The following is a 13,209-nucleotide window of genomic DNA, read 5'->3' on the forward strand; positions in this document are numbered from 1 at the left end:
CGGCCGTTTACCCCAGATTTTGCTGCAAATTACATCATGGCGACCTCATTCCGCCGTCGTCATCGCCATCCTATGCCTTATTTCGAGCCACTCGGGATGGAGTTTCTCTTCGACACCCTCCGGCAAATACCAATTCTTGAATCCAAAATCAAACAATGGGCACGCATATCAAACCAATCGTCCTGCACGCCGCCCACGCCACGGGCCCGAACCCAGTGAAGATCGCCATGGCACTCGAGGCGCTCCACGTCCCATTCAAAGTGAGGCAGTGGGAGTTTGGCAAAGATCCCCAGAAGGGAGTGAAGGGGGTAGAGTTCTCCAAGATCAACGAGAACGGCCGTGTCCCCGCCATCGAAGATCCCAACACCGGTGTCGTTGCGTGGGAATCTGGGGCATGCATGAATTATGTTCGCCGTGTGTATGACACAGCTAACATGATCGGTCCAACGGGTGAATCGGCGCAAGATCTGGTCGATTTTGAAAAGTGGGAGTATTTCTTGTTATCGTCACTTGGTCCCATGACTGGACAGACAAATTGGTTTAGGTTGGTTGTGTAAATCTGGAAAAAATTCATAGATGAAGCTTACTCTTCATTCCTTCAGACATTTTGTCCCGCAGAAGAATGAGAATGCGCTCCAGAGATTCACGGAGCAGACTTATCGCTGCTATGATGTTCTCGAGGGACAGTTGAAGAAGACTAGTGGTGAGAGTATCCTGCCCGGTCGTGTGTGTGCCGTGGATTATCATTTCGAGCCTTGGGTTCGTTTGCACTCCTTCGCTGGCCTTTCACTTGAGAAATATCCTTTGATCAAGAAGTGGCTTGGGCTCATGTCGACACGGGAGGAAATCCAGGAGGCGTACATCAAGGTTCAAGGTCAAAGTTGAACTGTGTGAATTGAGACTATGCTATAGCTTAGATCGTGACTGGGAGAAGTTAGCCGTTTGGTGGGAATATATAACGATCAGAGGCAAATGTAACAGGATATATAAAGTAAATATCATGTCACAGATCCAAAATATCAAGGTTTGATTTACCAGTATCTGTCTATCTTTACTTCCCAGTCACCAAAGCCTTCGGGACATTGATGAGATACAGCAGATATGCCTTCCCATCGTGCGATTTGCCTGGCATCCTGCCTCCACGCACATTGACCTGCATAGCCTGGTGCACAAGCTTCGGCTCAGGCATCTCCTTGTCCCGCTGCGTCCTCCACTTCACAAAGTCCTCCTCTGTCGAGTCGTTCTTGATGTGCTTGTTTTTCTTAACCTGCTCTTCAACCGTAACATACGGCAATGGGCATCGCGCCGTGTACTCATTGGAAGGAGGATAATCATGTCCTGTGTATAATCTTGTCTCAGGTGGGAAAGTAAGGAGACGTTTCATCGAGCGGAAAAGGGCCCGCGCGTCGCCGCCTGGGAAGTCACATCGACCACTGCCAACATCTGGATTGAACATACTGTCTCCCGTGAAGACGTTGTTCCCTATTTTGTAGCCTCCATGGTCCGGTGTATGTCCTGGGAGATGGAGGGCGATGCTGGCCACGTCACCAATGTTGAATACCTCATCAGGCTGGAAAAGATGGTCGAAGGCGTGGTCGATTTCCTGTCTCGGAATTGAATATTTGTTGGCGAAGTGACTTTGGACGACCCTGACGTTCTCGCTAATGCAGATCGATGCATGAGGCTGCCCGCGGGACCAGAGGGCTTGTTGGATATAGTAGGCGGCCGAGAGGTGGTCCCCGTGTGCATGTGTCTCCAGCAGCAAGGTGACTGTATATCCATTCTTTAGAACACAGTCCATGAGTTCGTCCGCAGATTCTGTGGTGACGAGGAAATTCGCGGCATCATAATTCAAGACTGAGTCGATGATGGCCGCCTCTTTTCTCTCAGGACAGGCGACAACATACTGCCAAGAACAAGTCTTGGGCTCGAAGAATGGGTGGACTTTCGGTTCCATTCCGTTGATCAAGCTAAGGATCACTTGAAGGAATCGCTGTCAAGTCTGAAGGAAATTAAGTTGTATTTCGTAGGGTGTGCTGATCTTGGCTGGTTGGAATTACGTATTTATACAATCATCAGTGCCACCCAATGTAGCTCGCATACAGCTACTCTAGTTTGAATATAGTCTTCGACTGTAGATTATTCAGTGACTACCTGGGTGTCTATGTCTAACTACACAATGGAAGATGATGTGATTCAACACCCCCCATGTATTCCGTGGGACCCGTCAAGTGGCTATACAGAGCCCAAAGGCCCAGCCACGACTTTGTCAAAGAACTTCCACGAGAAAGAACGGTTTGTTTTGGGTGTAGACCTATATGGACCTCAACAACCTTGGTAATGTTGACGTCTTTATGTATAGGTGATGCACGGCCCTGTGCCTCGCCTATGCGATCTCATGGGGGCTACGGTGAGATCGCGGACGAGAGGGCTGGAGAGAGGAAGAAGAGGAGAGGAAGAAAGACGAGGGGAGCCCTTTTATACCCTCAAGTCCACGTACCTTCCTAAATTGACGACCTGCCTTGCACCTTCCCGGGGCAACAGCAACAGACTGGACATCACCTGAGCACAAACTTTCGAGATGACTTACCCTTTATATGAAGCCCTCTAGGAATGACTTACGCGATGACCAGTTTAAATGCACAGATTAGCGGTAAGGGCAGTCAAATATGAATTCGTTGTTCTAGGCTAACTACCACCTGGAATTACCTTGTAAAAGTAGACCAGCGAACATGAATGATCGTGGCCACCAAGGAATCGAATCTTCATGTGGAAGATGACTGTCCTCAACTTTCTTTCTAGCACATTGAAATCAAATGTCTTTCGTAAGTCTGTCGGTTTATTGCTAGCCATCAACCCATTGTTTTGTCGAGCAACCGACCTTGCAGTCGCGGACTTTTCACACATACAAAGACATCCCAAATAAGAGAGATTGTCCGTAGGTATGGTTGCAAATTGTTTCTTTGCGGGCCCCGGGGATTGTGATCGATTAGAACGCGAGCTCAATCGGCGAGTGCTCCCCGATAGAAGCGTCGCTGACAGACCATTGATCAATTTGGCTCTGGTCACTTGGCACGTCCCAGCGAGCAGTCTGAAGATCAAGGGTGTGAGCAGCTTGGTTGAATCGGCACTGCCAGCTCTTCACAGCCTTGCATCCGGGCTTCTGGCATAGGTGGCCCATGTAGCATTTGATAGATCGGCATGCCCCAGCCCGACTGCACGGGTGTTGGAGGAGCATGTATCGCAGAACGTCGATTATCACGTTAGAGACATCGCTGTGATCGTAGGTGCAGCTCATGTCACCGCATTCTCCGGACAGATGGTAGCTATTGCAGACTTTGTGTTCTTTGGCTCGAGCGTGGTATTCGTCGAAGGCTTCTGGTGACGGGTGAGGATAGTACGGGTCGATACGGTCCCCATCTTTATTGACTGGGATGAATTCTTCCGTTTTGATGCTTGGCAACGGGAGCATTGATCTAAGGAAATCCTCTGAGCGACCAACAACCGTAGGGGAAGACCACAATTGTTTAGGTGAATCACTTGCGCTTGAGTGTTTAGATGACGGGTGATGATTCAATGACTGGCTCGGCATAACATGTTGTTTATTGCAACCATTGCCGAACTTGCAGATACCCTAGGTCGATGTCAGTCAACAGGTTACCCATCATGGCATTGTGTGATCGGGAATCAATACCTTTTGGAAGTGCTTGCAGACTGGTTTGGTGGTATTTCCACCATTGGCACCATTCGCACCGTTTGGGCCATTAGAAACGTGGTGTGCACCATTTCCACCGTTGAATTTGGCCACAGTCGGAGACGCGGCCGGGCCCATGGGCGGCTTGCTGTTAAGTAAAGGAGTAGACATGAACACCGAAGGCAATTCTCTGATAGGGAGATCCAGTGCCTCGAATTCACGATGGAAACTAGCAGCTTTGATGAGGGTGATACGGTCACTTCTGCCTCTATAGGGCGTCAGGAGAGAGCCGTATCCAGTGTCGTGGCAGCCGGCAAAATAGATATGTCGGCATTGGTTGAGATCCACGAAGAGACGGAACATTTCTTGATTTCGCAGCACATATCAGTACAATAACAAGTCTATTCATGCCAAATTGTTCATTACCTCTGATCTTGAAATCACTGCCTTCCTTCTTCTCTGCAGCGTCGACATAATCAAATAGCTCTTGGGCACGAGTAAATGACGAAGTAAATGGCGACATAGATCGAGCTTCATGGCCCATAAGTCCAGCTCGTGCTAGCGCCTTGGACAACCCGAGAACATTTGCATAGACACGAACCATGATCCGACACTGTTCTGCCTGCATTCCCATTGTCGAATGCATAAGCTCTTTGATAGAGTCGCTCAGCTCGCGGGCTGCATTAATGCCACCTTCACTGCCATGCTTCAGGAAATGCTCTTTGAACTAGAGAGGTATGTTAGGCGATCGATTGGATGTCAAGGAAAGCAAGACAGTCTCACCAGATATCCGTCTCCATCCACAAGGACAAGGACAAAAGGATTACGATCCTGGTGGATTGTCAGTTTTCTCGCTCTCGTAGTTTCTGTAAGCCTGTCGATTCGTACCTGGCCTCTAGCCTGTCTTTTGTATTTCTCTCTGCCTTCTTTAACCTCTTCATAGTCACTTTTGAGCGAGCTGTAGTCGTCCAACAGACTCTTGAACTGGGTGAGCAAGTCCTGAAGATTGTCATGTTGCTTCTGTTGCTCCCGCGATAAGGACATTAGATGCCCATTCAAGGAATCTATATCAGAATCCCGCAGCATCTTGTCGGAGGTACCGGGACGGCATGTGCCAGTCCCATAAGCCAAGTTGATTCAACGCAAGCTGCCAGCATTCGATTGAGATTTGGAAGAAGAAAATCAAATTTCCAATCTGTGAGGATGTGATGGAGAGCTATGGTGGGGAAATTTTGTTTGTCTGTTTTGGCTTGGGCGGTCAATGGCCGTTAGGCATCAGGTGATCCATAACTAGCGCATGCGACGACGCGCTGTTGCATCACGTGTTGGGCCCCATAAAAACTACAAAAGAGGACTAGCGTTAACGCGACCCATACCCTGGTTTCACTTTCATCGCGCACCTCTACAGGACTCACCATTGCCAATCCCTATTTTAAGGGGTTCAAGCGTTGAGACCTTAGTAGACTTGTAGAGTTTCAAATATGGACCAAGACACTGTCCTGCGACCAAGAACGTAGATGTTTTCATAATAAATACAATGAATAAAAGCTGAGGAGCGACTCCACTTAGTTACTGTGGACTAGGTGTGAAGACTATTCCCCATCATACCACGGTGATTCGTCGTCTGTCTTAAGGGACCCTGGACTTCTAACGTTAAGAGTCCTTAACTAGCGGTTGATCAATCGTTTAATATAGTGCTGGCGAGTATGGCTATGGCCAACAGTGTCCCAACGTGTGTTTCGTAGGGTAGTGTGCCGAAACAGGAGTAACGCCAGGTTCCCTTGTGGCAGACAAATTTTCAGAAGCAGAATGCTGCCAAGATTTCCATTTGTGTTATATGTGTCGCTGTACATGGGGTAGCTCCTGTATGTCAAACACTTAACAAATGCACCTGTTATGTGACCCCTGTTGGTCTCTTGGAGACCAGACTAGACAAACGCCGGGGCCCTGGAGACATCTTAGCCTTACGTCTCATTACCTTGCTCCGCCTCCTTTGTTCTTTTCATTCTCATTCCCTTCTCTTTTCCTTTCCCTTTTCCCCTAAATATCTATCAGAACTTGATCATTTAGGTCCTAGGTGACCCGCTAGTTCTCTGATCATGGCGGTTCCATGCCATATCCAGGACTCAGCATCCCAGCTATTCTACCAGGACCATCGATCTCCTCAATACCAAGCCCTCTTGACTATTACCGAGCTGCCACATCCCGACCGTTCTATTCTAGGCGCATTTCTCATAGATGCGCGGGATCCACAGGAAGCAGCCTGCTACTTTTTGCGGGAGACCGCAATTGATGGCACCTCGCAATCCGCCCCAAAAAAGACAATTTGGGAATTCCTCTCAGATTGGAAGGATTTAGTCAATATCTGTAAGCACAACATAAATATACCCAGACAGTCCCCCTCGCATCTGTTCCTAACTTGCTAGCGCGTAGTTCGACCTATTGTAGCAACAGGGCTGTCCGCTGAGAGCAAGCGGCTGGTATATGAAAGAGACGGCGGGCGCTGTTCTCTCACACAACAAGAGTTCAAGTGGCCAGACGATTCTGACCTGCGCATTGTGCACATCGTTCCGCCACGGGTGTTGACGAATCCTGATCTAGTCGAGGGGGTAAGTATATTCAGTTCCTATCATATGGTCTTTATTGACGTTGACATATAAGGGTCGACTATCCGAGATGCTCCACGCTTTTCTGTCCACGGATACCATGGAATCTCTCCGCTTAATTCTCACGTTACACTCAGAGCCAATGGAGAGACTTGATAATCTCTGGCTGTCATCAGTCTCTGCATTCGAGCTCGTGGAGGCAGGCGAGGTAAGGTTTCAACCTATGAGCTGGGACCAGCAAAATTCACCCCGCAGACAGAGTGTAGGTCACCATCGAACCATCTATACAAGTGCACACTGACTGAAAACGAAGTATATGATCAGTACCAACCCGTCCAGTCACAGCGCTCGGGGTGAAATGGCCATTGCTCTATCAGGAGAGATGATGCTTCTTGAGGATAAGACTACTAAACAAATCCCAATCCCCCACAAGGATATTTTTGAGATTCATGCCCTGTTTTCCAACGCACTGGCATGGATGCAGGTACGGACGCACATTACACAACAGCGGGACCGTCCTAGTGAGTCTATACCCCGTTTTCGCCTGGGATAATTTCTGACAGCTCTCAGTCACACAAAATTTTCGATTCCCATTATTGCCCAAGCTGTTATTTTCTACCTTCAGGCGACTATGGACCGCTTTGCCATGTTTTGTTCGAGCCGCAACCTATGAAAAGCTCCTGTCGATTGGTACCTATTTCTACGGACCATCCTTTTCCCCAACAGTCCAACGGTTACCTTGGGGGCTGTACCTACGGAAGGCACCGGCTCACTGGGCTACTCAATGTCGGGCGGAGGCTCATGCTCTTGACATGGTGGAGAAATTCACACAAATACCCGCGCCGAGGCCAATTGATGTCCTGCAAACCCCTGACGCTTCCTATTTGCTCATGACCCGGGTTCCAGGCCGTCCAATCGGCCACATACTTCACGCAATGACGGACGAGCAAATGGAAAACGTTGTATTTGACCTTAAACGCTATATCGCCCAAATGCGAGCGATCCCCAACCAAGTCAGCAAGTTTCAAATCTGCAACTCTGCAGGTGGCGGGATCCTGGACTGGCGCATCCCGGACAGCCAGTCGGGGAACTTGCGCTTCCAAACGGAGGCCGACTTCCACAACTTCCTGACTAGAGGGATGACGGATGATACTCGAGGAAGCGCAGCCAAGTCGCATGCCCTCTCACACGCAATCGTCTTTACACATGGGGATCTAAATCCTAGGAATATTCTCGCCGAAAACGGCAAGATCACCGGCATTGTCGACTGGGAGAATGCGGGCTTCTTCCCGGAGTACTGGGAGTACACCAAGATGCATTACACGGTTCGCTACTTGATTCGGTGGCTGGCTGACGTGGTCGATCAGGTGTTCGAGGGGTACCGGGACGAGCTGCATGTGGATAATATGCTGTCTGATTTAACAGGCCCCTTTTAGGCCGAGATACATCGTCTCGCCTTCTTATATGACATAAAACAAATTTGAACCCGCACCATATGGCGGCTGGGTTGAAGCAAGCGTTGTAGTACCGGGCGCAGAACCCTGCATGTAGGTCAATCCAGGGATTGCAGGTCGAGCAGCAGGTTCTGGCTCAAATATCGCTGGCCTTAAATGTATGTCCAGCCAGATATTGATGGGCAAGCGGCAGGCTCATATCCATAGTGCTTACCCGCACCATACCACGCTTCTTCTGTTTCCTTCGATACGTAGGACTCCGAGGTGGTCGCTCATGACACTGTGCCCAAATTTGCATCGTAGCTGAAGTAATCATGAGATGTCGGCACGCTGAGTACGCCGATAACAATGTCCATGGAATTTAGCCGATGCATATACTGAGTAGCACGTCCAGCTGCGAGACCCAGCTCGTCGAGATTTTTGCTCACCAGACTATCATCATATAGTTTCGATCGTGAGACGGGAGACTTCTATACTGCATATGGTTCCTAATCAATTTTCTTGACTTTCAATCTCTTGCTTTCCTCTGGGTTCCATTTGACATCTTCCATTTTCATGAAGACAAACTTGAATCGGAGGAACAAGTAAACCTAGCACAGACTTCCACAGATGGCAGAGAACTTCCATGACGCCTAGCCGCAACATTCCATGTCTGTTGTGCTTTCTTCGATACGTAGAACTGTGAGGTGGTCTCCCATCTTACTTTTCCTGGAGTTGCAATGTATATGAAATAATACTGAGCGATCGGTATGCCGGGTAACATGATATCCATCTCCATGGACTGTAGCCGAGGCATATTTTGAGCAGCACATCCAGCAGCGATACTCAACTCATCAAGTTCTTTGCTCTTGAGTGCAGTTCGTAGTAGTTCATCCGTTGGATCGAGAGACTCAGGCCGTGGGTGGAAATTATTCGAGTACGTTATGGTAAGTTTGACAAGATTTGGCCAGAATGGGGTGATATTGTTGGCATCTACCGGCCAGAACAAATCAGGGCCGATCGTGGTTTCCGTTAAGTCAACACTTTCTAGGCGCTGAGTCATTTGGTGTAAAGCAAGGGACCGAGAGTTTGGGCCTGGGATTGAGTGCGGTGAGTAGTTTTCGCCATAGCGTTGTGTTGGCTCATATCTCAGTCGCAAATGTCGCAGGGAAGACGGCCAACGAGCAGCAACTCTAGGGAAATCTATTCGAACCGTCAGAACCTTCTGATATTTTTCACGAATGAAAGTGCACGGAAGACGTTCATATGACTTACCATCAAGACTATCACCCATTCCGGTACCATCCCTAGCTTTGTCACGAAGTGTGGCGGTGACGGTCTGCAGCCGTGGAAGACGGACAACCATCGCATATACAGCTCCCGGTGCGATGTTGCGGAATTTCTCACACCCCATCACGTCTAATGAAGTAATGCATTTGACGTCAGGAAGAACAATCTTCCGCATCAGCTGGAGATAGGAATCCTGATACCGGCGCTGTAGCAGGTCCTTCTCTGGGAAAAGACAGCCTCGTCGCAGTCGGGCACGCCGTCTATTCCAGTCCGGCTCTGCTTGCCAATCGCTTGGAGACCTGGCGTAGATCTGCAGTGACATGTAACGGTCGTATTCGGGCCATGAGCTCAGAATTTCAAAGAGCGATGTAATCGCTTGCGTGAAAGCGTTGTTATTGCTGTCGCGATCATCTTGGTCTTCATACTTGGCGCGGGCGGCAATACTATATTTCGGGATAATGATCTTGAAATGTAGACTTCGGAGGTGGAAACATCGACCGGCGGAGTTGGATATAGGAAAAATCTGTTGGAAGTCTTCGAGATCTGCCAAACTGATATGCAGATCGGCGAAGGTAAATCTCTCAGCAGCCACCTGCCATTGCCGGCAGACACAAGCGCATGAGGCTAGGTGGCCTGGCTGGTAGGAAAATATCTCCTGGAGAATTTCGAGCGGTAATGATCCAGCCATGGCGGATGAAGTGAAAGTTGATTGGAGTCGATGCCCGATACGTTAGGCGATTGAGGAAGATGTGGTGAACGCTAAACCCATTTTGGTATGCAATATGCTGGCCTAGGTCCTAGGTACCTACCTAGGTAGGGACTGAACTCCATTTCGTATGCATGTGAACGGAAGGATCAAAGATCGTCAAGGAAGTGGTTGCACAACCTTGAATTCGTGACACCTCGGTCTCACACACCCATGGGACTTAGCACAGATCGGCCCTGTTTTTTATAAGTCCGGCTACTCCTCCCGGTTTCCCCAGATTTGAATGGGTTCCTAGCTTTTACACCAGTACACCATTTTCACATAATGAGATATATACTATTTTCTTTGAGCGCATTGGTGTTCTACGCCATATTCTACTTTTCCTACATCAACGGCCTCGATGCCCTGGCCCGCAGATCCATTGAGTCCGGCAAGCTCCCGAGCTTTGACGCCCCTTTGCGGACAGTCTACACGGGAATCAAGGAAGTCGATCACGTACTGACTCTTTTGACCACATTTTTCTATCCGGCACTGGATGGCAACAACCCTGGTCTGCTGCTTCACGGAGTTGGATTTAGTGGCACCTTCGGCGCAACCTGGACTCTGATTGTCTTGGAATCTTGGAGAAAGGGCAATGCGGGGACAATAGCCGCTTAGTACGCTATGCCCATTAACAAGCATATTGGATAATAAACAAAAGCTAACTACTCATACAGCCCGACCATATTTGGCCTCGCCGCTCAAGTATTAACTTTCGCCTTTGGGATCCCATTGACATGCGCTCTTCAGCTGGGCTGCTCGATCACTGCGCGCCGTCCTCATGCAGATAACATCCGCATCCCACGAGCAGTCCTCGCAGTTCTGCCGTTAGTCTTCGTCGTTGGATACATGGTGCCGACCGTGGCGATGGCCTTGCCCGCTCCCTCTGTGATTCCTGTGGACCTAAAGCAGATCGCCATTGCCATCTGGCACCCCTGGCCCGCGTATGTGTCAATCTTGACCACGGTCGCCTACTTTACTCTGTCTCCTTTCTTCTCCAACAACCACCGCGCATCCATGTCTAGCTTGCGCTGGGTCTACGCATTTGCGTTTGCTAATGCGTCTCTGTCGCAAATTGTCACATTGGTCGTCTCTTTGGCAACTGTTGTAGTCCCGGTTTTGTTTGAAGACCGTTTTCTGGACTCCCTTCACCCGGCCAATGTTTTCTCAGTTCCTCTGCCTTGGTCTGGGCTGACGGTTGATAATGTCGGTGACGGGGTCCATGTCTTCCTCCGATGGGACTATATGATTGGTTCTGCGGGTGTCTTGATTTGGGCGATCTCACTGTACACCGTTGCTCACAAGCAGCTGCTCAATAACGTCTCTTGGCTCAGTCTCTTGGTTAAGACTGCTCTATTGACGGTTCTGGTCGGCCCCGCAGGTACTGCGGTAGAGTTAATTTGGGAGAGAGATGAGCTCGTCTTTACTGAGACCGGCGGTAATAGGCAGGAGGTTTCGAAGGTCAAGAAGTCCACTTGACGGGAATTGGTTGGGCAATGATGAAAATACAATTTCGGACTATCATGGAGAAATATCTTTGTCAATTTATAAACTGAAGGGTATATCTAGACGGTTTCGGTCTTCGTTTAATACACGTCGGAAATCACGTCCATTGAAGATCAATCTATGCAAGCAAAATCATACATTCATACATCATAGGGACACGGACGGCTTCTTGTCTGCCATAATTTCATAGATCGCATTGACGTAAGCCTTCACGTTCTCATTTCCCAAGACACCTGCTTCCATCTTGTTCATGGCATAACCAATAGTCATTCGGCGATCCAGATCCATGATCAGCATAGATCCACCCCAACCTCCCCAGAAGCAGATATTTCCATCGGGGATGAAGGTGATAGTCTCCGGCACCGGCAGGGCAACGCCAAGCGCGAATCTGAAGTTCATGAATAACACCAGATCGACACCACTAATCCGTTCCTGGATCATCTGGTCGATAGTTTTGAGCCCAAGATACTGCTTCCCATCAACTGTGCCTTTCAGGGACACCATTGACCCAATCCGAGCCAGAGAACGCGCATTCGCAAACCCATTGATAGCACCAATCTCAGTGCCTCTGTATTCAGGAGTCTGCGCATCCTCCGCCTTCAGCGTAATATTGCCAAATGCTCTACCCACAATGCTTTTCGGGTCCATCTCCGGCATAGACGCAGGCGGAGCAGAAATGATATCCGCCGTACGCGGCCAGTCCTCTTCCGCCACACCGAGACTAAAGTCCGCGCCCAACGGACCGGCAATCTCATCGGCAATGAACTGCTTCAACGGCTTCCCGCTAATGCGTCGCACGATCTCACCGATCAAATGCCCATGATCTATCAGCTGGTAAACGGACGCTTCGCCAGCCTTGAACCACGGAGCCTGCGCAGCGAGCAGGTCCGTCGAGGCTTTGGTGTCGTAAATGGTTTCCATGGGGATGCGCTCGTCCCAGTGGGGCAGACCAGAGGCGTGGCTGAGGATGTGCCACACTTTCGTGTCTTCTTTTCCGTTGGCTGCGAACTCCTGCCAGTACTTTGACACTTTCTCTTCGACGTCTAGGAGGCCGCGATCGACGAGGATTAGTGCGGCTAGGGCTGTGACGACCTTGGTAGATGAGAAGACGACGGTTAGGGTGTCTTTTTCCCACGAGCGTGTCTTGGCGGCGTTTGCGTGGCCGCCCCAGATATCGAGGACGTTCTTTCCGTTGATGTTGACGCAGAGTGAGGCGCCGACTTCTTCGCCTGAGGTTAGTCTTTCTTGGAGAAGATCCCGCACGCGGTTGAATGCGGGGTCACAGGGACCTTGTACGGTGGCCATGGCGAAAACTGTTTGGTTCCTGGTTTTAAGTGGATGGTGATATTTGAAGCTTTCGGTAGATTTTGACTGTACAGTTGATTCAGCAGTGAGCGTTCCACGGAACTTAGGTGGGACCCTTGCGTTTTTATAAGCGGATTTTAGTGATTTTCTAGCCCTAGAGGATGTTAGTGCTTACTGTGGGGACGTCCCCGGATTGACTTGGATTGACTCAGGTTGACCTTGGAATGCATCCAATGGATCTACTCCCGTGTCCACGAACGGAGTCATGCATCCTCACAATCTCCGTGCCGAGGTATACCCTGCAAAGTTAAACTCCGCGACAAGGACTTGTGCACACCCCGTCAAATATACATCACAACTTTCGGCCACATATATTTGCCCCACCAAAGGGTTAGCTATAAATATAACCAGTATCAGTGGACAAAATAAGCTAATTAAGAAGAACAGATCAATACCTAAGATCATAGCCTTTCCTTTGCCCTACATCGTGATAATGAAATGGACACGAAGCAGCCGGTCCCTGACGGTTTTATCTAGTCTCGTCGACCACTTGATGCTGGCGCTAGCATCTAAACGAATCATGGAGGAATGATGGCGGAGCCATTTGATTTCTGCAGAGCCACACTTTTA

General features: G+C 49.4%; 7 protein-coding genes across 7 annotated transcripts; 3 read left to right on the forward strand and 4 right to left on the reverse strand.

Annotated features, from left to right (window-relative positions):
* Positions 1-155: 155 nt before the first annotated feature.
* Positions 156-885, forward strand: N7525_007541 (glutathione S-transferase family protein; the record flags this gene model as incomplete). Its single annotated transcript, XM_002567945.2, has 2 exons — positions 156-544; positions 603-885. 2 exons carry the CDS (start codon positions 156-158, stop codon positions 883-885), a joined length of 672 nt encoding a protein of 223 aa, XP_002567991.2.
* Positions 886-1,051: 166 nt separating this feature from the next.
* N7525_007542 (MBL fold metallo-hydrolase) lies at positions 1,052-1,957 on the reverse strand (the record flags this gene model as incomplete). The annotated part of the gene is made up of 1 exon (XM_002567946.1): positions 1,052-1,957. The coding sequence occupies one exon, from the start codon at positions 1,955-1,957 to the stop codon at positions 1,052-1,054; it is 906 nt and encodes a 301-aa protein (XP_002567992.1).
* A 1,032-nt stretch (positions 1,958-2,989) lies between these two features.
* On the reverse strand, positions 2,990-4,780 carry N7525_007543 (uncharacterized protein; the record flags this gene model as incomplete). Its single annotated transcript, XM_002567947.1, has 5 exons — positions 2,990-3,634; positions 3,695-4,059; positions 4,121-4,421; positions 4,478-4,525; positions 4,583-4,780. 5 exons carry the CDS (start codon positions 4,778-4,780, stop codon positions 2,990-2,992), a joined length of 1,557 nt encoding a protein of 518 aa, XP_002567993.1.
* A 2,455-nt stretch (positions 4,781-7,235) lies between these two features.
* N7525_007544 (uncharacterized protein) lies at positions 7,236-7,736 on the forward strand (the record flags this gene model as incomplete). Its single annotated transcript, XM_002567948.2, has 1 exon — positions 7,236-7,736. The coding sequence occupies one exon, from the start codon at positions 7,236-7,238 to the stop codon at positions 7,734-7,736; it is 501 nt and encodes a 166-aa protein (XP_002567994.2).
* Positions 7,737-8,026: 290 nt separating this feature from the next.
* Positions 8,027-9,711, reverse strand: N7525_007545 (F-box protein; the record flags this gene model as incomplete). Its single annotated transcript, XM_002567949.2, has 3 exons — positions 8,027-8,224; positions 8,356-8,936; positions 9,009-9,711. The coding sequence occupies 3 exons, from the start codon at positions 9,709-9,711 to the stop codon at positions 8,027-8,029; spliced, it is 1,482 nt and encodes a 493-aa protein (XP_002567995.2).
* Positions 9,712-10,053: 342 nt separating this feature from the next.
* N7525_007546 (uncharacterized protein) lies at positions 10,054-11,247 on the forward strand (the record flags this gene model as incomplete). The annotated part of the gene is made up of 2 exons (XM_002567950.1): positions 10,054-10,385; positions 10,446-11,247. 2 exons carry the CDS (start codon positions 10,054-10,056, stop codon positions 11,245-11,247), a joined length of 1,134 nt encoding a protein of 377 aa, XP_002567996.1.
* A 174-nt stretch (positions 11,248-11,421) lies between these two features.
* Positions 11,422-12,579, reverse strand: N7525_007547 (serine hydrolase domain-containing protein; the record flags this gene model as incomplete). Its single annotated transcript, XM_002567951.2, has 1 exon — positions 11,422-12,579. The coding sequence occupies one exon, from the start codon at positions 12,577-12,579 to the stop codon at positions 11,422-11,424; it is 1,158 nt and encodes a 385-aa protein (XP_002567997.2).
* Positions 12,580-13,209: the final 630 nt, after the last annotated feature.

Source organism: Penicillium rubens (genome assembly GCF_028828025.1).
Source record: "Penicillium rubens strain IBT 27055 chromosome Unknown utg000003l_segment0_segment0, whole genome shotgun sequence".
NCBI lineage: Eukaryota > Fungi > Ascomycota > Eurotiomycetes > Eurotiales > Aspergillaceae > Penicillium > Penicillium rubens.